At 32.3% G+C, this 23,656-nt stretch overlaps 2 protein-coding genes across 3 annotated transcripts in view; both read right to left on the minus strand.

Moving 5' to 3' along the window:
* Positions 1-2,295: 2,295 nt before the first annotated feature.
* On the minus strand, positions 2,296-3,966 carry LOC143079788 (NF-kappa-B inhibitor alpha-like). Its single transcript, XM_076255379.1, has one exon. It carries the CDS (start codon positions 3,697-3,699, stop codon positions 2,521-2,523), a length of 1,179 nt encoding a protein of 392 aa, XP_076111494.1. The 5' UTR covers positions 3,700-3,966; the 3' UTR covers positions 2,296-2,520.
* Positions 3,967-11,163: 7,197 nt separating this feature from the next.
* Positions 11,164-23,656, minus strand: part of LOC143079789 (uncharacterized) — a 45,913-nt gene continuing 33,420 nt past the window's right edge. For both annotated transcript variants that reach the window (XM_076255381.1, XM_076255380.1), the window contains 4 exons: positions 16,367-16,523; positions 15,548-15,644; positions 12,515-12,676; positions 11,164-11,647 (listed from right to left, as the gene is read on the minus strand). In XM_076255381.1, coding sequence (XP_076111496.1) covers positions 11,376-11,647; positions 12,515-12,676; positions 15,548-15,644; positions 16,367-16,523 — 688 coding nt within the window. In that variant the 3' untranslated portion in view covers positions 11,164-11,375. The remainder of the gene's footprint in view (positions 11,648-12,514; positions 12,677-15,547; positions 15,645-16,366; positions 16,524-23,656) is intronic.

Raw genomic sequence — 23,656 nt, forward strand, 5'->3', positions numbered from 1 at the left:
GACACACTCTTACGATTTTGGCGGCAAAACAAGATGGTCCGAATGTTTTGTAAAGGGCTGACACAATTTTTGTACTTTGTATTTACAACTGTGAGGACCAGAATTAAGATTAGGACCACCAGGTCACAAAATATTTTGAGAACCTTGGCAAACTTTGAAAATCCTATATAACACTGAAATACATCGGATGCCTGAACTTTAAGTAAGACACAATAATCAAACAAAATTATAAAATTGAAACTTTGGTCAGAGACATATATACATGTCTCTGCTTTGGTATATAGTGAAAAGAATATGTATCCTTCTTTCGTAGTGTCCCGTCACGTGGGACACGCAGTGGCGGCAACTCGAGGGCGGCAAGGCTTCTTGTATTCGGACAACTTTAGTCAAGTTAACCTATATGACATATTTTAAGTTAATAAACTTCAACCACAGTTCGATTAATCCATCAAGTATATTAATTATAAATGTTTCTGCAAATATCTAAGAGTTAAATTTGCTGTATGGGAGTGAGATTTTTACACCTGTCAAAATATATCGAATCAATTCAATTGCAGATCCAGGATTTTGAAGAGCACGTACCAAAAATTATGTTACTTCGTTATTCAGATGTATAGCATAGAATTTCATCATTGATATTTTCAGTCATACTAGGTGAATGATGTACACTTACTCGAGACATCTGAAACAAAAGATAAGATATCGTTTTGCCTTTTGTTGTGGGGTATATGTTAGATCGCATTTTCTCTTGCTACTCCTAAATTATCTGTAATGTATTCCTTAAATGTTTACAGTCACAGATTTAACCATAAAAATGCACTTCATTTTTTTTTTTTTTTTATCTTTATCACCGTTTTCATTGTCTGGAGCCAGAGAAATAGAATACTATCGTATTAGGTCTCTATCTGTATAAAATATGCATGACCTAAAGATCTAATTTCCAAATACATGTCGTCTAGCCTTAAAAGGCATTTACGCCAGTCGGGTCAATAACATATTTATCTTTTGAGCATGTGGCAATCTTAAAAGATATATTCGAATGCATGCGACCTTGGTTCCCACTGCATTCAAAATTAACGCAGAAGCTATATTTCATTCACGCATAACTGATTACATACGTTAGTGTTGTTATCCATGAAGCTGTGCTGATTTGTCAAGCATGACTTGTAAAATGAGTCATTGATCGATATTAAGAGAACAAAGTACAATGGCTTTGCATATGACTCTGGCTAGTTCTTAGAGGTGACAAAAAAATACAGTGCACTTTGCCCTTCCTTATACTTACATATATTTGATCGCATTAATTTCTTTACTCATGCAAGTTTAAACCTGTTTGATATAAACTGTTATATCATGACATGAATGATAAGCAGATGTGACCTAAATAGCAAGTGTTGAATTTTAAAAAGCTGGGCGAAGTAATTTTCCATCTAGTTTTTCTTTGTTACTGATAATTTAAATATTTTAAAAAGGTGAATGCACTCTGTAAGAAAAAAAAGTCCATGAACAAAGTACAACATACTGACATTAACCCAACACAACATCTGTTATAAATCAATATACATGTATAGATCAGTTTCTACACCAACGTCAGCAAGTGAAGAGAATTACCTTGATCCAAAGTCAGAAATTCAGAAATGTACATGTATATATATTTTGTAGTTACTCATTGCTACAGACAGTGCAGTGATCATGAGCCAAACTGTTTTTCCTCACATTTCTTGTTACTCCACAGAATAATGTATAAATTTGTTCATGTTTGTATTTGGATATTATCTCAAGTGAATATATGAATATAAATATGATTAATAATGTGAAACTAGTTTTTCCAGTAACTTTTCATTTTGAGGTAATTCCTGTTGTTTATTGTTTTGTTTTCCATTGGTTTTTTTTTTTTTAAGTTGAAGTTTCTTTTGTCTTTTTGTTTGATTTTTATTTGTGTTCCTGTATGTCACTTCGTGAAACTTTGGATTCCCAAGAAACATTTATGTAAAATAAATAAAAAAAACAATTTTATATGGACCTGTTGGTGTCACCTTCTGCTGTTTTTTTTTTCTATGGTCGGGTTGTTGTCTCTTTGGCACATTCCCCATTTCCATTCTCAATTTTATCATACTAAATTTGGCTATTACTTGCAATTGAACATTGCCAAATTAAGAACTGATTTTTTGAAACCAGAGCCCTGCTTTAACAGGTCTCATAGACAATTATACCAACTTATTAATATCCTTCAAGTATCAACACTTACAAGTGTAAAACTGAAATAACTTAAATATCATAAACAACATACAAAAGTTTTCAATATCAAACTTTTAATACTAGTATGAAATCTATCTACACAGATGATCCATTTTCTTACACAATCAGAGTGAAAAAACAGTGGAATCCGTTTAAAGTTAGTAAAAATAAATACATTTACATATTTATATGAACATTTTAATTTTGTCAGCAGTATGAACAACCTGTTAATGAAATATTCCTGAGATTTGAATTAAGAAAAGTTTTTGTACAGTTTCTATTTTACATATCATCGTCCTCACTGGAATTTGGACTACCGGTCAAACTAAGGTTTCCAAATGATGCTCCGGCACGCTTCAATTTTTCAAGAATTTCAGTGTTTTTACGATAATGAGACAAAAGCATTGGAGTTGTTCCATTATATAGTTTATTGTCAATGTTTGTGTCTCTTCGGGACAGCAAGTAACTGACCATTTCAGAATTGCTTTGATCGATGGCCATATGGAGTACTGTTGCTCCACATTTACATTCTTTTGTATTTACTTGAGCTCCTTTCGAAATCAATACTTTCATAATGTTCAATTGTCCGTTGAGTGCTGATTCGTGTAAACATGTATATCCATTGGAATTTCTAATTTCAAGATTCTGTGGAACTTGTCTTACAGGAATTCTGTATTCGTTAAATTGTGTTTCACTTAGTTCAATAGGCCGCAATAAAACTGAAACCATGTCTATATCCCCAAGACGGCATGCAATATGAAGTGGCGTATCTCCATTGCTGTCCTGAATTTCAATATCGGCCCCGCCAACCATTAATCTCCGTGCTATTTCCATCTGATGAGTTAAAGCTGCCAAATGTAGGGGTGTCTGCCACATATCGCTATTTTGAATGTCTAACCAGACACACCCTGGTGCAAGCTTTATAAACTCAGATACGAGTTGTGTTTGTCGCTCTAAAATAGCAATGTTCAATAAGGTATCACCATCCTCGTCTTTTCCATATACGACCATAGCTTCTGGCGTTACTCTGTCGGAATCGATAGAACTGCAACTAGATCCCAATGAGTCTAAAGAATTGATTCTCATATCTCCAAGACGCTCTGAAATGTCACTGATCTGAAACTTTCCTTCAACATTGGAGGCTTTTTCGCATAAAATGTCATCTTCAATTTCCACAGATTGAAGTGATTTGCCGATTGCACTGTCAACTGAATCTAGTCCAACACCACTGTCTTTAGGATTAAAAGAATCAAAGTTATGTGTTGATTTAGACATGCTGGAAATTTGTGTTATTTCACGTCTCAGTTCTAAGTCACTTTTAAATCCTTGTATAGAACTAGATGAATTAACTGAATTGTATGATGAATACGCAGAGTCAAATCTTTCATCAGTTTGATGTTTTAATAATTGTTCACCATCAGTCTCGATATCTCCACCTTTATGACGACAATGAGCATCCATACTTTTCTGTGTAAAATTATATTCAAAATGTCGGACTATAACTTGTAGTTGCTTTGTGTTCACTTCTGGAACAAAATTTACTTTGTAGATAAATTGTACAACTCTCTCGATTAAATTCTGTTTGAAAACTGGTATTTACAACCGATGGAAATCCTTATATTTAAAACGAACAATAAGTCTGGAAAATCCAAGCGATTTAGATCAGTCACCTTTTGCGTGTCATTCAATCAATCGAGGAAGTTTCGAAGGGGGTTTCCCATCTGGTTTTCCCCTGTCGGTTATTGAGGTCAAACGAGGGGCACTTATGGGAAATTTACTTATTTCATTTACATAACAGAGAAGAGAAACTGTGGGAAACTACAAATTAAGAATTATTTTGATGAAATTTGGAATTCGGAATTAATCTTTGTACATTTTCATATGTTAGTATGTTGGAAATAAATTGTATGTAATATTGCTAAGTAAAAACAAACAAGGTTTTCCCATTGGTATGTAATGTGAATATATATTATTTAATTTAATACAGATAACAATGCTCAAGGTTTATTAAGTAGAATGTATATTTCCATTACATACATGTATTCAGTTATACACAAAAGATCTGTTGACTACATTCAGTCACACGTAAATGGCTGAACGTAAACAACTTAATTTTACACACGGGAATTATCCAGATAATTCTTGCATTTTTGCGAACGACCAGGAATGTAAAAAAAAAACCATATAGTGCATAATGGTGCATATTCAGTATTATCTTGTCATATCATTGACCTAAGATACGGGATCATTTGCAGGGAATTACAATCATGAAAGTCAAATGGTTGAAACTTGATATCACTGACAACATTATTTTTATATCAGTAATGAATACAAATATATAAATTATAAATATGATGTAGCTGCATGGCCAGTATTGATAGCAGATTGATTTAAATTTACAGGGCTTGGCTATTTAGTCGTGGGATTTAGTGGAGGAGGGCAGTGGTCAAAACCAAGAAATTTTAAAAACATTTTTTCCAAGCCTAAATGAATCACAGCTTCATGCCCTTTCCCCCAAACTGTAAATCCTATGCCATTCAGTGCTCCACTCAGGGCCGTAACTAGGGTTCTAATTCAGGGGAGGCAGGGGTTTGGGGGCCGCCGATTGAGGCTCTCGCAGTAAAATGGCTAAACATGACCCGTTTTCCTTCGAATTACTTACTTTAAGAAACATCAGTATTGCTTGAACCTGGAAACAATTTTTATGCAAACACAAACTGAGATTGCTGTTCAGGGTGAGCCAAGGCTCCGCCTTGAGGGCCGTACTTTGACCTATAATTATTAACATTAAATACATTGTGACCGCAGATTTTGTCCTCAATATGGCTAAAAATCACCCGTTTTCCTTCGATTTCCTTACTTTAAGAAACATCAGTATTGCTGGATCCTGGAAGCAATTTTTATGCAAACACTTAAGTTATTATCTGTATTTAAAGATGTTTTTGTTAGAAATCAAACTGGTAAGTTAAAAAAACATATAAAGATCATAGAAAGCAAGATATTTTTTTTGTCGAGGACCTTGAATTTCAATATGGTTGAAAGCTGAACAGACATGTATATAACTACAACCAGGGACTTTCTAAACTAGTATATACTTAGTTTAGAAAGTCTCTGCTTCAACGAATGGGAGTGTTTAACTACTAAGGCATTGACCATAATGTTCTCGTACGATCGGCCGGGAGACGTTAAAAAAATGACCCAACAGCTGATTCAGCCGGTAACGAATTTCCGATATCATAAAAGATTCACAATACAAAGGGAACTTCCTCTGCTTAATGGAGCCCCTACAAAGTCCTACATAAATGTGAATAGTTAAGTTTTATTCAAAATTGTCGAAAGCAAAGTTTCATATATGTGTTCTCGTACGAATACTGAATAACAGACGGACGGCCACACGAAAAAAAAATATAACCGGTTCACTTTCGATCAAAAATCCGGAAAATGTCAGATATATCACGTATCACGATAACACTGTTAAAACTGCAAACTTGTGTTGTTTATAATATAAATTCAAGTTCTTCGTGTACATATTGTCAATATTTCATTTTATTACTTCAAAAAAAAAAATTTGGTGTAGAAAATTCAGGGGAGGCAACTGCCTCCCTTGCCTCATAGGTAGTTACGGCCCTGCCACTGTTTCCTTTTTAATAGCATTTGATAGGGTGGGGTACCTCAAGACTGAGAGAATATCATCTTGGTTTACTGTGAGGTCTGTAACGCTAGTACTGATTTACACACAAAACTAATCTTGAACACAAAGGATCAAACATGAGACAACTGAAGAGATTAGTGAGTCTAAATACCCGGTTATGTCCGAGACGTTTTTTCAGACTTGAAATAGAATGATGGCATCATGCAAAGAAGTTCATTTTTTTTCATGCGCAAGTAAATTTGCAGTTAAGCTATAGATTAAGTTTTAGTCGAAAAAAAATAAACCAATTTATTCAAGATAATAGTTTGAGGTTCGCAGCTTGTTTAAGTTCATATATATATATATACATGTATAGAATAGAATAGAATAGAATAGAATATTTTTATTTACCAAATTAGGGCCCCAGGAGGGCATATGATACAGACAATATTATTATAAACAATAACATATGCAATACACACACAGTAAAGATATGTAACAAGTGTTATAAAAATAATAAAATAAAATAATATAACACAGAAAATACACTCAACAAAATAGTAGCAATGTATTATTATTCAATGAATACTATGTTGAAAATGACTCAAGTGCACCCGGTAAGTGTATCTTCACTTTGAGAAGACAAACATGAGGCATTAGTAGTTTGTGCGGAGAAATGTCAATATATAAAAAAAAAAAAAAAAAATACCAAAAAATACAAAAAGAACCCAATAAAAAACAAAGCAATTAAGCACTCCCACATTTGACTATGAGGTATACTGCAAATAACAAAGTTTATTTAATATATATATATATGTACAATGGTTCAAACCTGTTTAAAATAAAAGTGAAAAAAAAAGATGTCACATAGAAACCTTTCTTTACATTTTTGGTCGGCCTAATAATGCTATATAGTATACCAGATTCTAGTAAGAGTGCATGAGTGCGACGACTGAAATAAATGTACATGTATAAACATCTGATCATGAACTCTGCTTTCATCTTTTTCAAGTCAAGCTAAAATTTTGACATGTGGTTTTCTTTGCGAATAAAATCTATCGACGTTTTTTTCAAAAGATATTTTTAATGAACTTCGTTTGTTGCATCGATATAATTATCTCTTCGTTTGTAGAGACATTAAGGTCTCTCCAATGTCTATCAGATTTAAAACATTCTTCAAGCGGCGAGAAAACAGACGAAAGATACCAATGAGACATTCAACATGTCAGTTACGGCGAGGAATTGACAACATGTCGGGGACTGGAGACGAAAAATTCAATGACCAACAAATTCCTACAAAAATCTACATAGAAAACACAGACCCCCACCAAGTACCAAATATTGGCCCAATGTGTTAAGGAAGGAAAGGCAATCTTTGAAATAATCGACAGATTAGTCCCCGAAAATTAAGTAAAAATTACGATCAATTTCAATTTTGATGTCTTTTTGTGGTTTTTAGCCTAATATAATTTCTTTTTCAAAGAAGAAATATATGTATATATATATTGTCTTGGGTTTATGGAACTAAAAGACCCGTATCTGGTTAAGGTTTTCACATTTATTATATAAAAGATTATTGTTTACTTGGTACCGTCAATGTTACACTTGTGATAGAAGGGAAGCAACTCCTGTCATTTTGAATTACTGTACGTATAACATTAGCTATGGAAAGCGCTTAATTTATACAATCTTAGTCATACACAAAAAATGCTTTCCGTTCCAACAAGTATAATTATATTACAAAAGAATCGCAACACGTTATATTCTCTGTCTGTCCATTACGATCAAAAATACTTATTTACGACTATACATAATTATTTCTGTAGATACGTAATTTGATTTACCGGTAAATGCGTAATATTGATTTACGTATTATTAGAAATGCTTATGTATATATACGTAATTAAATAATTACGTATATACAGAAATAATTGTGTATATACGAAAAAGAAGTAATTTCTGTACAACGAAAATAGTTAGGACCCGGCCTCAGTTCTGTATATGCGCAATTCGATTATGTATATATACTGAAATGTTCGATTTATGAAATAATAATTATTTTTGTATATATAATTATCAGACACGATTTGTACTTAAAACTTATATTTCGGTAGATATTTTATCCAAATGGCTCTAGAAAACGTTCTGGACATTAAGAATACCACTTTGAACAGCATACTGATCCATACTTTCGTCTTGAACTCCTTATACAGAAATTACATTGAAAACGACAGAGACATGTAGCACAAGTATATATCCATTCAAAATTAGAATTGGGACATTTTAATACGTTTTTGATCAAAAAATGATTGTACATCCATGGTATCGACTATTCTCATCGGAAAAGACGCTGACATTCGTGCCATATCACCGTTTTTTTCTTATCGTTACAAAACATATGTTCAAATATGTGTACACCACAGTCTACTCAGACATCCACACATGCATTTAAATAGCGAAAGCCGAATCTCAGTATAAACAGTTACATGTACTACATGATTATTTAACCGAAATTGAAATTGAACAGAGAAGCTTGATTTTTGCTTCCCCTTTAACTTTTCATCACTTTCTTTAAATGACTAAGGTTTATAAGTATTGCCTTCTGCTCTAATTTTATATAATATCCCTTTTAACCATTGATTTAAAAAAAAGTGGATAAAGTAATCAGTCAAGGGCAGTAACTCCTGTAAGGAATCTTGATAATTTCATCCATTTTGACTGCAACTGAATAAGGAATTGGCTATCGTTGATTGATATTTAAAGATTGATCTTGTTCTGCTGATGAAATACTAAAAATTTGGAATAATCCTTGAGTTGACTGGTGGTTTCGTGCATGTTTACTTATTTTCTACAAAAATCAGATTTTTCCCTTTTGAAAAAGGTTCTGCAAAAAAATATTCAAAACGGATAAAATTCAACCAAGGGCAATAACTCCTACAAGGAGATAATTGACGATTTTTACAATAAAGAATACAAGTTTATAAATCTTCTCCTGATGATCCCTTTTTCAAAATCTATTTACATTACAAAAACTCAAAATCGACAGATATCTTCAGCCAATGACAATAACCCATATAAGTTGGCTGATGATTTCGTCCATGTTAACTAATTAGAAGATCTTGTGATCACTTTTGCTTATACAGTTTTCTGTTTATCTTCTAATGATTTAGAAAAGAGGGGAGAAAACACAAAAAAAAAATTAAAGGGAATAACTGCAACACAGAGTCAATTGGCGATCAATCACCAATGTCACAAGACCTCTCTCCAAACCTATTCGATCTACTGAAGTTCAGAATCAAACAGCCAGTATATAAAAAAGAAGATGTGGTATGATTGCCAATGAGACAACTGTCCACAAGAGCCTCATATTTGATTTTCATTACATTCGCCAAATTTTAGAATTATATTGCTTTTGGCTGTGATACGAGTGTCTAGTTTTCAGGTAAACTGGAACTTAGTTATTAGTAGGCCAAAGTTAGCAAAAAAGTGGTAGGTCCTTGATATTCCAGAATTTATTTAAATATTTTCTAATTTTCTTTTTTAGGTAGGGGTGGACACCAAGTTTGATAAGGAATCATATCATCAATCAACAACCAACATTCTGTAAGCTGATAAATATTATTCAATCATTTGTTCTGATTGATTGTTGGTTTCTTAACGTCCAGTGGCAAGTATTTCATCTATGTTCAGGACAATCAAAGTTTCTGCATCTACTATCAAATGCCTTCCTCAGTATACACTTTAGGGTGATCAAAACAGAAGTGTAGTTTATCTAACATTTAAATATAATCAAAACTATTTCTTGAAACAATGAAAATAATACTTTATATTTAAAATTTGGTGTTGTTGAAAGCACTTTTCTGGATTAACCTTCATCCAGAATGCTCAAAACAGAAAATTTGAAATCTGTGGCAGGGGTGGATCCAGCCATTTTAAAAAGGGGGGTCCCAACCCAGGACAAAAGGGGGGGTTCCAACTATATGTCCCCATTCAAATGCATTGATCGTCCAAAAAAAAAGGGGGTTCCAACCCCCGGAACCCTCACCCTGGATCCGCCACTGTGTGACCATGATGTATAAAGCTGTCATAATTAGATTATAGATGATATGCTATTGTAGAAAAGTAGCTAGACAATGCAGAATATATTTGGCACTGTGTCTTTCCATTTAGTTTATGGGTATTATAAATAAAAATACAACTCTTCTTCTTTCTGTAGATTAGTCCATTTAGTTACAAGCCCTCTTGATGACTAATTGCATTTCTCAAAAGGTAACACATTATGGTTTCTTTGGAACATTAATTTTGAACTAACACAAAAGACAAATACTCTTAAATAAATGCTAGTCATAAAAATTATGTAACATTTGATGTATCATATTGAGAAATATATGTACACGTATATTCCAAATATGAAACAGATTTCAAAACAATCTCTATAAAACTGGATAAATGGAAACTAATATGGGGTTATTAACCAAACTTGACCACAAACACAGTCAGCCTAAGCCTACACCTTTTAAAGTTTTTTGCATTTAATATTATTAATTTTACCTTTCGGTCAAATACCTGGGTTATTAAATGTTAAGTAAATATAAATGGTCTGGATTGTTAAATATTAAGTAAATATAAACAATTTTATTTAATTCAATTTAAAGTTGAAAAAACTTTTAAATATTTCACAATAAAGGAGACAACAACATAGCTTATATTTCACAAGGTGTAAAATGGTTCATCAGTGTGAGTACAGGGTAAACTGGTTCAAAAAATAACAGAAAACCTGTGTCATATTTTTTTCCTGTATATTGTTTTGTTTTGCTATAAAAAAGGCTGTTTGTTTTCTCAATTGAATTATATTTTTCAAGCAGGGCCTTTTATAGCGGACCATACAGTACAGTTTTTTCTCATTGTTGAAGTGCTGTACAGTCACCTATAATTGCTTGTACATCCACTTTATTTTAACTGTCGAATAGTTGTCTCATTAGAAATCACAAGGGTGGTTTTTAACAACCTTGACTACACATGATGGTTTTGCAGAGTCAGTCATACCACATGTCCCTAGTTTTATATTGTTGTTATTTTCATCAGTCCCCAATTGATGGGGAAATCAAAACCTCACCTATTTTGTAATTGGCATTCCTTTGTAGAAATCTTAAGCAACTAAAGTAGCAATCGTCACATTAAATCAGTTGTATTGAAATTTGTGCCTCAATTGTCTAAGAGAAAAGTTTTGAAACTTCACAACAACTATATTATTTCCATATGAAATAGATGAATGATAACACAAAACAAAAATATTTCCTTACAATTTTATTTTTTTCCTCTTATTATGAATTAAATATTAGTATGCATATTTACATAAAAAAACAACAACATATGAGTTCCTGTTCACATGAATACTATAAAACAGTACTCCCATACATTCCCTTTTTGTGAGCACTCGCTTCACACAGATATTAATGCTTAATGAAATGTCTAAATAAGTATGCAAAAATGAATAACAAACATTTTAAAATCTTAAAAATCTGGACAAATCGTCTCTCCTCATTTTATGTAAAGCATTTGATAAAACAACATTAGTTGCAGCATCTCCGTTTAGTTCTTGCCACTTTTTGACCATCTGATATGTTACTTCATGCATTCCTTCTTTTTTATAGTCCTCCACAACTTGTTCTACTGCGTTATAGGGTACTTTCAGCTGTCTCCCTAAATTACGATAGTCACCATGTATTTTTGAAGCTATTTTATCTATTTCTAATTTTGTTGGTGGTCTTGCATTACCTGTAAAAAAAATTTAAAAAATTCTAATATGAGGTCCTTTTTTCACCATTTATTAAGCTCAGGAAAAATTGTCAATAAACAATAACCAAAAGCTTCATAACTTTTCTGATAGCTTTGTCCAACCTTTGTGATTTTTGTATATTTTCCTGTTTGAACTGAATTTCTTTTTCACATTCAGTGGTTTTTCTTTCATTTAACCATTTATCGAACTAATATTTCCATAAATGTCCTCACAGTTCCTGACAACATCAGAATAAATATAGCATATCCAATGGTAAAATAACATTCTAAACAAGGTCTCTTTAGTTATATAGCTCCTCAAGTATTTATACATTCATATCTTTAAAAAATTTGGGTTTTAGTGATCCTGATAAAGGTTAAACTAGAAAAGCGCTTCCAACGCACAAACTTTATAGTGTTATTTTCATATTGGAAATAAATCTAACTTGAGGCGGGGCAGGACCTTTTTCGTGACATCTGGATCTGGTGTTTTTAAGCTCGGGATTTAGGGATTGATCCTTACGAGATTTGGGAATTCTTTTTTCGGGATTTAAGTTTCCATAAATTCGGGACCTCTGGATTTCATGTTTTTAAGCCTGGGATTTCGGGAACAGGACCCCTCCGACCCCTCCTCTTACTTATATCACATAAGAAGGTAGCACAAAGGAACCAATCAAGTGTTTAAGACTGCATGAAACGGATCATCTTACCACAAATCGATATGGTCAAAATAGAAGGAAATTTTTCCATTTTTTCTAAATTATCACAAATATGCAAAATAAGAATATATGGCAAAACAATAACTTTATTCCACCAATTTTCAAAACTAAAAAAAAAATGTTTTGAATTCAATTTATTCATACTTACTAGGTGGTTGATATGTTTTATCATATGAGCTATCTGGCATATAATCATCATCATCGCTGTCATCAAAATGGCGACCAATGTGCATTACATTCTTGTCTCCCACTTGCATGTTGGGTACTTTTGCACTTTTACCAAAAAACAGTTTAGTTAGTCCTCCAAATACTAAAATAAGATGAACATAAAATTCTGAGGTCATTGTTATAATCATAGTAGTTTGTTTGTTTTAAACTATGGATCTTTGCAAGGTTTTGAATCAACATTTATTTTTTTATAACATTAAGATGCAGGGGTCTTAAAGGGGCACTAGCTGTCAAATTCATTGTAACCGATTTGACTCAAATTCTCATATTTGGTTTATAACAATGTAAAACATTTATCCAAACTATCAAAAGTCTAAAATAAACAGTATACAGAGCATGGGGTAGATAATATATAGGTTCGTTTTGTGTGTATTTTAGTCCAGACGCCATCTAATTAACTATCGATTTGACCTCAGATGACCATATAAGCGATGTAAACAAAAATAAAGATACGAATAGATTAAACCAACACGTGCAATTGCATTTTTATAGGTCTGTTTGATTTTATTTTATAGATTAAAAATAGATGTTTCTCATTGTTTTAACCATATAAGAATGATTTTATGTGCATCGAATTAGTAATCAAATGATTTACCGTAGTTTCACTTTCATTGTTGACATTCTTTTTCTTTAAATAACCAGTACACGTACAATGCATGCGTTGTCAATCTCTAGCTAGGGGTTAACTTGAAGTTCACATGAATACCGGTTAGAATGATGATGACGTTTTCACTTGCAAGTGAATCCGTCAAAAATTATGTTTAATCGCTTATTTCAACAAAATTAAAGGAAATTGATTGCTAAAAGCAAATTATTATTTCATTATTCCAATTTGATTAATGATTGATCCAAAAAAAATCATACTTTATTTTTTTATATATATCGTAGCTAGTGCCCCTTTAATATTATGACCTATACTATTTGTCTCAAATGGTCCGAGTACACAGTTATCGTCCTTTGATTTTCGTTGTCCACGAATATAGTCCTTAGTGTGGACAGTGTGTTACTTGCCAATTTTTATTGTACCCTTCCAAATTTATTTCTCCATGTTTTATGCCTCATATAGGAAGTTGGGGGGTGAAATGACACTGTAAAACTAGAGGCTCTAAAGAGCCTGTGTCGCTCACCTTGGTCTATGTGAATATTTAACAGTACTTTCTGTGGAAAATGTTATTGAAAATCTTCAAATTTTAAGAAAATTGTTAAAAATTGACTATGAAGGGCAATAACTCCTTAGGGGGTCAATTGACTATTATGGTCATAGTGACTTATTTTTAGTTCTTACTTTGCTGTACATTATTGCTGTTTACAGTTTATCTCTATCTATAATAATATTCAAGATAACAAAAAAACAGCAAAATTTCCTCAAAATTACCAATTCAGGGGCAGCAACCTATCAACTGATTATCTGATTCATCTGAAAATTCCAGGGCAGATAGATCGTGACCTGATCAACAATTTTACTTCCTGTCAGATTTGCTCTTAATGCTTTGGTTTTTGAGTTAAAAGCCAAAAACTGCATTTTACCCCCATGTTCTATTTTTAGCCATGGTGGCCATCTTGGTTTGTTGGCCGAGTTACCGGACACATTTTTTAAACTAGATACCCCAATGATGATTATGGCCAAGTTTGGTTAAATTTGGCCCAGTAGTTTCAGAGGAGAAGATTTTTCTAAAAGATTACTAAGATTTACGAAAAATGGTTAAAAATTGACTATAAAGGGCAATAACTCCTAAAGTGGTCAACTGACCATTTTGGTCATGTTAACTTATTTGTAGATCTTACTTTGCTGAACATTATTGCTGTTTACAGTTTATCTCTATCTATAATAATATTCAAGATAATAACCAAAAACAGCAAAATTTCCTTAAAATTACCATTTCAGGGGCAGCAACCCAACAACGAAATGTCCGATTCATCTGAAAATTTCAGGGCAGATAGATCTTAACCTGATAAACAATATTACCCCATGTCAGATTTGCTCTAAATTCTTTGGTTTTTGAGTTATAAGCCAAAAACTGCATTTTACCCCTATGTTCTATTTTTAGCCATGGCGGCCATCTTGGTTGGTTGGCCGGGTCATCGGACACAATTTTTAAACTAGATACCCCAATGATGATTGTGGCCAAGTTTGGTAAAAATTGGCCCAGTAGTTTCAGAGGAGAAGATTTTTGTAAAAGCTAACGACGGACGACGACGACGACGACGACGACGACGGACGACGGACGCCGGACGCCGGACGCCGGACGCCAAGTGATGGGAAAAGCTCACTTGGCCCTTTGGGCCAGGTGAGCTAAAAATGATTTCAAGACCCCCTTAACATAAAATTGTCCATATTTTGAGTTAGAGCCTGAGGTTAGAGCTGATGAAGTTTTCTATAATTTTGATATAATTTGTCCCAAAAGTAGTACAACACACTGTAAAAATATTATTGAGAAAGGGCAGGTGGGATTTTTTTAATTTTCATTTATTGTCTAAAAGAATTGCACTACAAAATAACTGTGTACTCGGACCAAATGGCTATCAAATTTGAACTTTGAAATTTGAAATTGTAGAAATAATGGTAATTCTAAAGAGTAAGACATCACTTTTTTGTCTGGCTCTTGTAGTAATAGTGTCTTGAACTTCCAAAAAACTATGTTAACCTATGGGAATATCACTACAGACCTTGTCTATAATTTGAATACACTTCAGAAACTACTACTACAGGTTACAGGTCAGGTTTTGTAAAAAATCAGAAAAAGGGAAAGTCTGGATATTTGATTGACATGACTTTCATAAGACATAGACTGCCAAGCCCAGATCAGTTTCTCTCAGACCTGAGCACTTTAGTGGTTTTTGTGGTGTCTTGGACAACTTTTTGATTTTTTTGTGTTGCCATCTTGTCAATGTTAAATATATCTCCTATTCTACATGCATTAAATTTGGAATTCTCCAATGTGCTTAGAATTACCTCCAGAACTTTTATGCTCAATTTCCACTGAGCCATCTGTACTGGTGGATAACTTTGGTGTACTTTCACTTGAAGAGCCTTTGGCATCAGTCTCTAACTATAAAACAGACAGCATAATACTAAATAATTTAATTTTGGATGTAAAGCGTCTTCTGATTGGCTGACGTTATTTTGTTATCAGCCCATAGACATAATTTAGTCCTGTGACCGTGACGTCATCAACGTTTTTCATGGTTTTCTACGGTTTAAAATGGAATTTAGAATTAAATTATAGGAAATGACTGTAATATTTTTTCTGTCTATTCGTAATAACATAAAAAATATGGTGCACACTGTTAAATAACCCGCTACGTGCTTTATTCAGTGTGCACCAAATTTTTTGTTATTTCTTCATAGACTGAAAAAATATTACAGTCATTCCTTAAGTGAGAAAGGTCATTTTAAAGATCCAAAATTGGATAGCAATAATATCTGTTGAAAAATAAACTTAATTAAGAAATGGAAAAATATGGGTTTGTATAAAAAAAAATTATATTGTTTTTGTTCCTGAGTGTTTTTAATGTTGTGTCAATCAGAATCAATGATAGTTTTCGATCAAAGTCAGTATGATCAATTCTTATTTCTTATTTTTTTCACACTTCAAACATTGTAAGTTTTGAAGAAACAAACAATGCAATTTATGGTTTTAACGGTATGTTTCTTGAATACATGTTTATTGTTGTTTAATTGTTTTTAAACAATTTCTAACCAAAAGCGAGTTCCTTGCCAGCTTAACAAAACAATTATAATACTAGTTAAAAACCTTATAAGCAATCTTACATCAGATTTGGATTTTTTAGGGTCTGGTGGGTTTGACGGTCCTTTTTCTCCAGATTTAACAGAGATATCTGGTATGGACCCTGAAGCATCTGTTTCTAAATCTGACTGGGTTTTTGTTGCCATAGGCTTTGAGGATGTAGGACTACTGCTTGATTTTCTGAAAGAAAAAAAGAAAAAAAGTTGTTCACATATTAATAAATTTAAACAAAAATGTCATAACTGAGCATTTTTAGTACATTTGTAGAACCTAAGAACATAATACTAAAGAGACAGTAACCCAACAAATCAACTGAATAAAGAATCAGAGGTTGACATACAGTCTTTAATGATAGCACATAAATGAGTCCACAGCATATGTGCAAACATCTGCAAACATCTTAAAACATGTGTTAAAACATATCTTAAAACATATCTTAAAACATCTTAAAACATATGCCAACTTCTTAAAATTTCTTGCTGTTATGTGTGTACCATTTCAGAATATTTAATAGTTCTATAAATAAAACTTATGATCGCAAAGAAAAAGATGAATTCTGAAAAAATGTTGGTTCAACTGCCACAGAACTTAAAATAGTCATTATAAATTATTACATAAGTATCTAAAATTGTTAACAATTAGTGAATGAAATTCATAGGTAAAAGGTCAACAAAACACAATAAATTTCTTAAAATGGAAAAAGCTTCTCAAGGAGAGGCGAAGATATCAAATTTATAGTCATCAATCTAAAACAAACTGACAATACAATGGCAAAAATGAAATGTTGCTAGAAAGATTTGAAAATTTCATAATTGGGACGCTGAAATCATCTCTTTTGTCGTAAATTTTTTTTCCCATTCTTTCCTCATTATCAATTACTTGAAGATGTGGATCAATGCATGAAGCCAACTCAATTGTATCGCTTGTATCCTTTATGTTATTTAGTTAGATAGATGCGTTCAACATTACAAGTCACCAAAGTTTGAATAATTTAGTGAGAAGACATCATATTTATAGCAGAATCTGAAGTTAATTCCTATTGCTAGCTGTTTTCATTCTTCTTTAGAAACTCTTTTATGAAGTCTGCCTCATACTAATGAAGGAACAAGTCAGAACAAAAATGGAGCACAGTTGGTTCCAATGGAAATGCTGATTGTTTGCCAAAGAGCACATCTTCTTAACATAACAAGAATGTTGTCAATCAAGAAATGGAACATCTTGATAATGCATTTTTTTTTTTAAACAGAGTGGTTGGTTTTTTTTTATAATCAGAGTGGGTGTTTACAAAGTATGACATGCAAAAAACATGGTTGCAACTTTTTTATATACCAAAAAAGAACAATTCCTTCAATATGTCTTGAAGAATGGAACGAGGCACTTGTGTATATAAGATACATGTACAACCCCCCAACAAATATTACTTTCTCTTTAATATATTTCTTCAGCTAAACAAACTTGTCCAAAGTCTTTTATGTTTAGAGTTAAGAATTTGATCATTAATGAAGCCTCTGTCTTGAAAAACTAGTCAGTGATGACAGACAGACAGACAGACCAATAAATCTGTGGTTTCTTTATATACACTATTTATTTCAATTTATTCTTACAGACTGAATTTCAGACAGCAACCTCACAATCTGCAAATTTGCAACTACCGTATTAATAATATTGCAATATTTTAGACCAAATCAATCAAACATTTGTGTTGGTTTTTTTTTTAATCTTAATTAAAGCAAATCAATTTTAAAAAAATAAAAATATAAAAACTTTAATAGGAAATTGCCTACTAATTAATTCCATTTAAAAAAAAAACCACCACAACAAAACCCTCAGGATCTATTGTACTTATTTTGTCAAATCCTAATTCAATTTTAAAATTCAGAAAATGTTTTAATTTGTGTTAAGTTCCCTCTTCCTAATTTATGAAATTCTGGGTCAACATTTTTCCTTCCTTTTCCTAGCAAATACTCAAACAACAGAATTTAAATTTATCTTTCCCTGGAAAAATCAATAAGGTAAACCAAAACACTTTTAGTACATATGTCCATCAAAACCTACATATCCATTACTTCCTTCAACCTATCATGTCTAGTACATATCACCACAATCTCTTCCTTCTAACATAACGTTAAATCATATCTTTTTAATATGTATTTTCCCGCCAGGTCGAACACTGCAGTGTTGACTGTCTGTCGTCTTAAAATATTTCTTATTTCTTATTGCTTATCAGATATATTTAGTTTGTGGCTTTTTAAATATATCTTCTTTGTTTATGTCACTGTCAACGACTTCACTTGTCTATATTAGTACATACATGATTTAAAAGGCAATAACATGTAAAGGGTAAAAACCCTGGAAAAATCCAAAATCAATTAAATCAAGGTCATTTCAATGTTTTGTAGATAATATATATGGGTTTTATAATATATGTTCATCAAGATCAAAGACATATAAGTCTATTCCTAGATACTAGATCATATATGTATTCCAAATTACACTAATTAAATGTCTTTCTTTTCGTATGTCCCCTGCAAAGAATATTCATGTATATAGCCTTAAATGGCGAGTTTCTTTTCCAAAATGTCCCCTGCAAAGAATATTCAATGTAGGTAGCCTTAAATGGTGAGTTTAGGAATGAGTATGTCAATGAAATAAGTGCCAGAAATAAAATTTTGCTCAATTATTTGTTCCTACACATTTTGGAAAACTGGAAAACTGTTACCAAGAGGCATGAGATAATATTAAAAATAAACATGCAACTCTTTGTCAAAAATTGCACATTATTTTTTTTGGAATTTTATGACTCAAATGTTTAATTTAAGATGCAAGCAGAAAACCCATGCAAGCCATACACATTTTACATGTTCTTGTTCAAAGCAAGTGTGTATGATTCATATAATGCATCAAGAAATATGCTAGGTATTTACTGCACATAATACATTGGACAAAGAAATTCTTTCATTATAATGTCATTATCTTTCTGCACAATGACATGTACATCTACCTATCAAATGCACTTAAATTCCGGTCACATCAACATGCAACACAAAATATATAATTATCAAGAATAATTTTTATGTATAATATGTATTTACTACAAGGGGTTTTTTTTCTTTGAAAAAATTGAAACTAATTTAGACTCCTTTTTGTGTGCATTTGTATGAATACTTTATTACTTTTTTGTAAAATATTACTGCAGATTAAAAAATAACAGATTTTATTATATACAGATACTATAAATATTGTCTCAGTTAATATACACTCAGTAAAATGTGCAGGCATTTCTGTGCAAATGTTTTCAAGGCCGTAGCTACCCTTGAGGCAAGTGAGGCAATTGCCTCACTAAAATTTCGACACTGATTATTTTTTTTATACATATATATATATCAATATAATAGTCATTTGTTGTTCTGTCTCAACCTTAATTTCTATATAACTTGTCATCATTCCTTTTAAACTATTCTTCCTGGATATAACTCAGCATCTCAACGGGTGTTGTTTCTCGATAACATTAACCTAGTAATGATAATCATCATGGATCTCTAGTTAAAACAGGCTCTTGCAGAAAAGGAAAAGCGACACTGAAGGTAAAGAAGGAATGATTCTAGTAAACTATTTTTTTGTGAACAGAGTTTGAGTATTGCATATAACTTCATTGGAACAATCCAAAAACGATAAGTAGACTGACAAATCAAGTACTGGTCTTTGGAAGGGGGCAGTGCACTGCTGTCTGTGTATTCATTTCTCCGTTTAACCAACTTTTGACAAATCAAGTCATCGCAAGGGGGCAGTCCTGTCTACATATTCATTTCACGAACTTTAATCTTTCTCTTTACAGATAAATAAAATATAAATAATATGAAACATGCATGGATTAGTTTCTATCCATGTTTCTTTAACCTTAAAAATTGAAAGAATATCCCATATTCCAATTTGATATTATTGAGGAATGGTAGAACCTTTAACACAGGATTTTGTCTTTACTTATTCGGGACTACGGAATTTCGGATCTTTATATTCGGGGTTTCGGAATCGGACACCCCATACCCCTAACCCCTAAAATACCACCAACTATTTTCAGAAATAATTTGAAATTATGGACCTACATGTAAACGTCAAAAACTCCATTCACATTCCCCTGTACCCATATCATATATACTCTATAGATAGAATCATATACATTTATCTTATCTCATTCTATCCCTAGTTTTTCTACTCTTTGTCAGCATAAAAGCAAGTTTAATGTTTTGTAACTGCAACTGTATGGATAGTGCTTACAGGAAAGCTTAATTCCCTTTTGCAAACAAAACTGTTACTACCGATGCTACTACCAAATTGATGATGGAGAAGGAATTGGAAGAAGACATTGATCATTGTGTTGATGATAATGTGCTTCCTTTAGAAACACAGACTGCCCTAAAAAGACTCAAAACTTGGAAAACAGCATGCATGAGTGGCGAGAGATTGTGCGGGCTTGCCATGTTCATCGCGATAAGGATATCAGCAGACCAAATTATGATTCTGAAACGATTTGACTGAACCGGCCATTGAAAAATTTGGCAAACTGTACTGAATCGATGTGCGTTCTATGTTCTGGCAGCAGACTCAAATCAGTGATATTTGGATGATTATCTTACATATAAATTTAAATAAAGTTGTTAAAAATTTGGTGTTAGTAAAAGTCTTAAAATATAAAAAAAAAGTATAAAAAGTGTCCAAATTCAAAACATTATCAAACTTTCTTAAAATGCCTAGAATGCAGGATTTTGCACCATTCATTTCATATCCTCCAAAAAAAATTTCGTCTCGCTTCGCTCGGCTCAATTATTTTGCCTCACTAAAATAAGATGCCTAGCTACGGCCTTGGTTTTGGGTCCATCATTTCTGTACGGTACTCTTTAAAATTTGCTTACTTTTCTCTATTCTTCATTTATTTTGCTCATTATTATCTATTCTTTATAATTTATCACCAAAGTCTTTAATTATATTTTGTTTATTTTTCTCTATTCTTTATTTTTTTTGGTCATTTACTCTACCGTATTTACCCAACCCAGACCCCAATATATGGAATATTGTTTCCTATGCATCACAAAAAAACACATTATAAAATTGAAAGTGCTTAATGTTTTCAATCTTTAATGTAATAATCTATATTTGTATCTTAAATTTTAAAATACCAGGACATGAGAAATCGGATATACATGTACTTATGTGACAGGTTTAATGTCTACGGTACACCAGTAATAGTATATATATAAAATAGAAAGGATGTACAGGCATGGTTTAAGTACATGCACTTGTTTCTATTGATTTATTCTTGATTAAAATTCAATTTCTCCAGCAATAGTTTGAGAGAATTATAAACTCTGTTCTTATACATAACAGGGGGATTTTCAGACACATAGCATGAATGAAGATAGAGAAGAGAAAAGAATGAATGAATAAAAAGTACTCAACACTAAATTCTTGGTGAATGATGAAAGCCTGAAAAAGTTAAGCATCCCTTTAAGCCATGAAATTCTTTAGTTTTTTGGTGAAAAATGAAATAAGAACAACCAGTTGTTGCTTATGGTCATTGAACCATAACTGCTTTAAATAATTATAGATTATCGTTGATCGTCTCAACGAGATTCGTTTTCTCGCTTGAGCCGGTACGGCGAAAGTGAGAAAAGCAATCGAGTTGAGATGACCAATTATAATCTGTTTCTTGCTATTTTACCTAGGACAACATTGTCAATTTCATTAGCAACGCCACACGCCCTCTTAGTTTCTAGCAATAATTTTTCATATCACTCGACCCTGCTGAGAAAGGAAATTATCAGTCAGAAAGATGAAAGGAAAATTTCGTGAAATAGCAATAAAACATTTTCTTTTTTCCTTGACATTATTGCTTGAGATTCATCACAGAATGTGAACTTATCCTTGGCAATAAGATGAGTATATATAATAACATGTGAAGCAGGACCTGCTTACCATTCTTGAAAACCTATAATAACCCCCAGTTTTTGGTTTATTACATGGTGTTCATGTTGCTCTGTATAGTCTTAAGTTTTTAAATGTATATTTTGTAGTATTTTAATAAAATTGAGAATGGAAATGGGGAATGTGCCAAAGAGACAACAACCCGACCATAGAAAAAAACAACAGCAGAAGGTCACCAACAGGTCTTCAATGTTCAATTCCCGCACCCAGAGGCGTCCTTCAGCTGGCCCCTAAACAAATATATACTAGTGCAGTGATAATGAATGCCATACTAATTTCCAAATTGTACACAAGAAACTAAAATTAAAATAATACAAGACTAACAAAGGCCAGAGGCTCCTGACTTGGGACAGGCGCAAAAATGTACTGTAGGTGTCCTTTAATTGTTTTTTTGCCACAATTTTTTTTGTCAGTCTCTATTATTTATTTTTTTAAATGTTGATTACCCACATTCTTATAACTAGGAGGTGAAGTATTTGTCTACAAATAGACATCTAAGCAACAAGAGAAAAGGGTAATTTTCACAAAACTTTGGACCTAAAATATGGATGATAGTTTTACATATAATATGAAGAATGTGTCCATGGTGCACTCACACTATCATTTTCTTTGTTCAGTGGACCATGAAATTGAGGTCAAAACTTTAATTTAAGGTTTACTAAATTTTAAGTTGATTGGACTTCGACTTCATCAAAATTTACCTTGACCAAAAACTTTAACCTGAAGCAGGACAGATGGACAAACGGAGGAATGAACATACAGTAGAACAAATAGATGCAGACCAAACAACATAATGCCATTTAGTGGGGCATAAAAAATTATGGTGATGTGGTATGATTGCCAAAGAGACAACTAACCACCAAAGTTCAAATGAAGTGGATGCAATGTTTATTAAATAAATAGATCAATAGTTCTTAATTTCAATTAATTAACCTAAATGGAAAAGCTTTCAATATACTGCATCATCCAATTAGAAGTTGCATTATCTTGAACATAAACAAATAATTGGGCTAACAAATGCAAGTCACTGCAATATTTCTGCTTAAAGCTGGGTACTGCAAATTTTGTATTCAAATAAAATACACTGATTTGAACTCTCACTAAAACTAGTGTAAAAAAACTTACTACATTTTTTTGAAAATGTCAATAAAGGAAAAAAATCTGTTGAAAAATGGTAAATTTGTTTCCATTGGATTTATCTATCTGAGGAGATACTCTTTATACAACTATCAAATCAACGAATAAAAGGTAATTTAATTATAGTTTAGGAGGAACTGTCTCTTGAAACAAATACTTTAGTTTTTATTTTTCAAAATGTTCTTCCTTTAATAAAC

The sequence above is a fragment of the Mytilus galloprovincialis genome, chromosome 6, assembly GCF_965363235.1.
Source record: "Mytilus galloprovincialis chromosome 6, xbMytGall1.hap1.1, whole genome shotgun sequence".
NCBI classification, from domain to species: Eukaryota; Metazoa; Mollusca; class Bivalvia; order Mytilida; family Mytilidae; genus Mytilus; species Mytilus galloprovincialis.

Coding starts and splice junctions, on each gene's coding strand:
- LOC143079788 (XM_076255379.1), bottom strand. CDS start 3,699: ATGGATGCTCATTGTCGTCATAAAGGTGGAGATATCGAGACTGATGGT.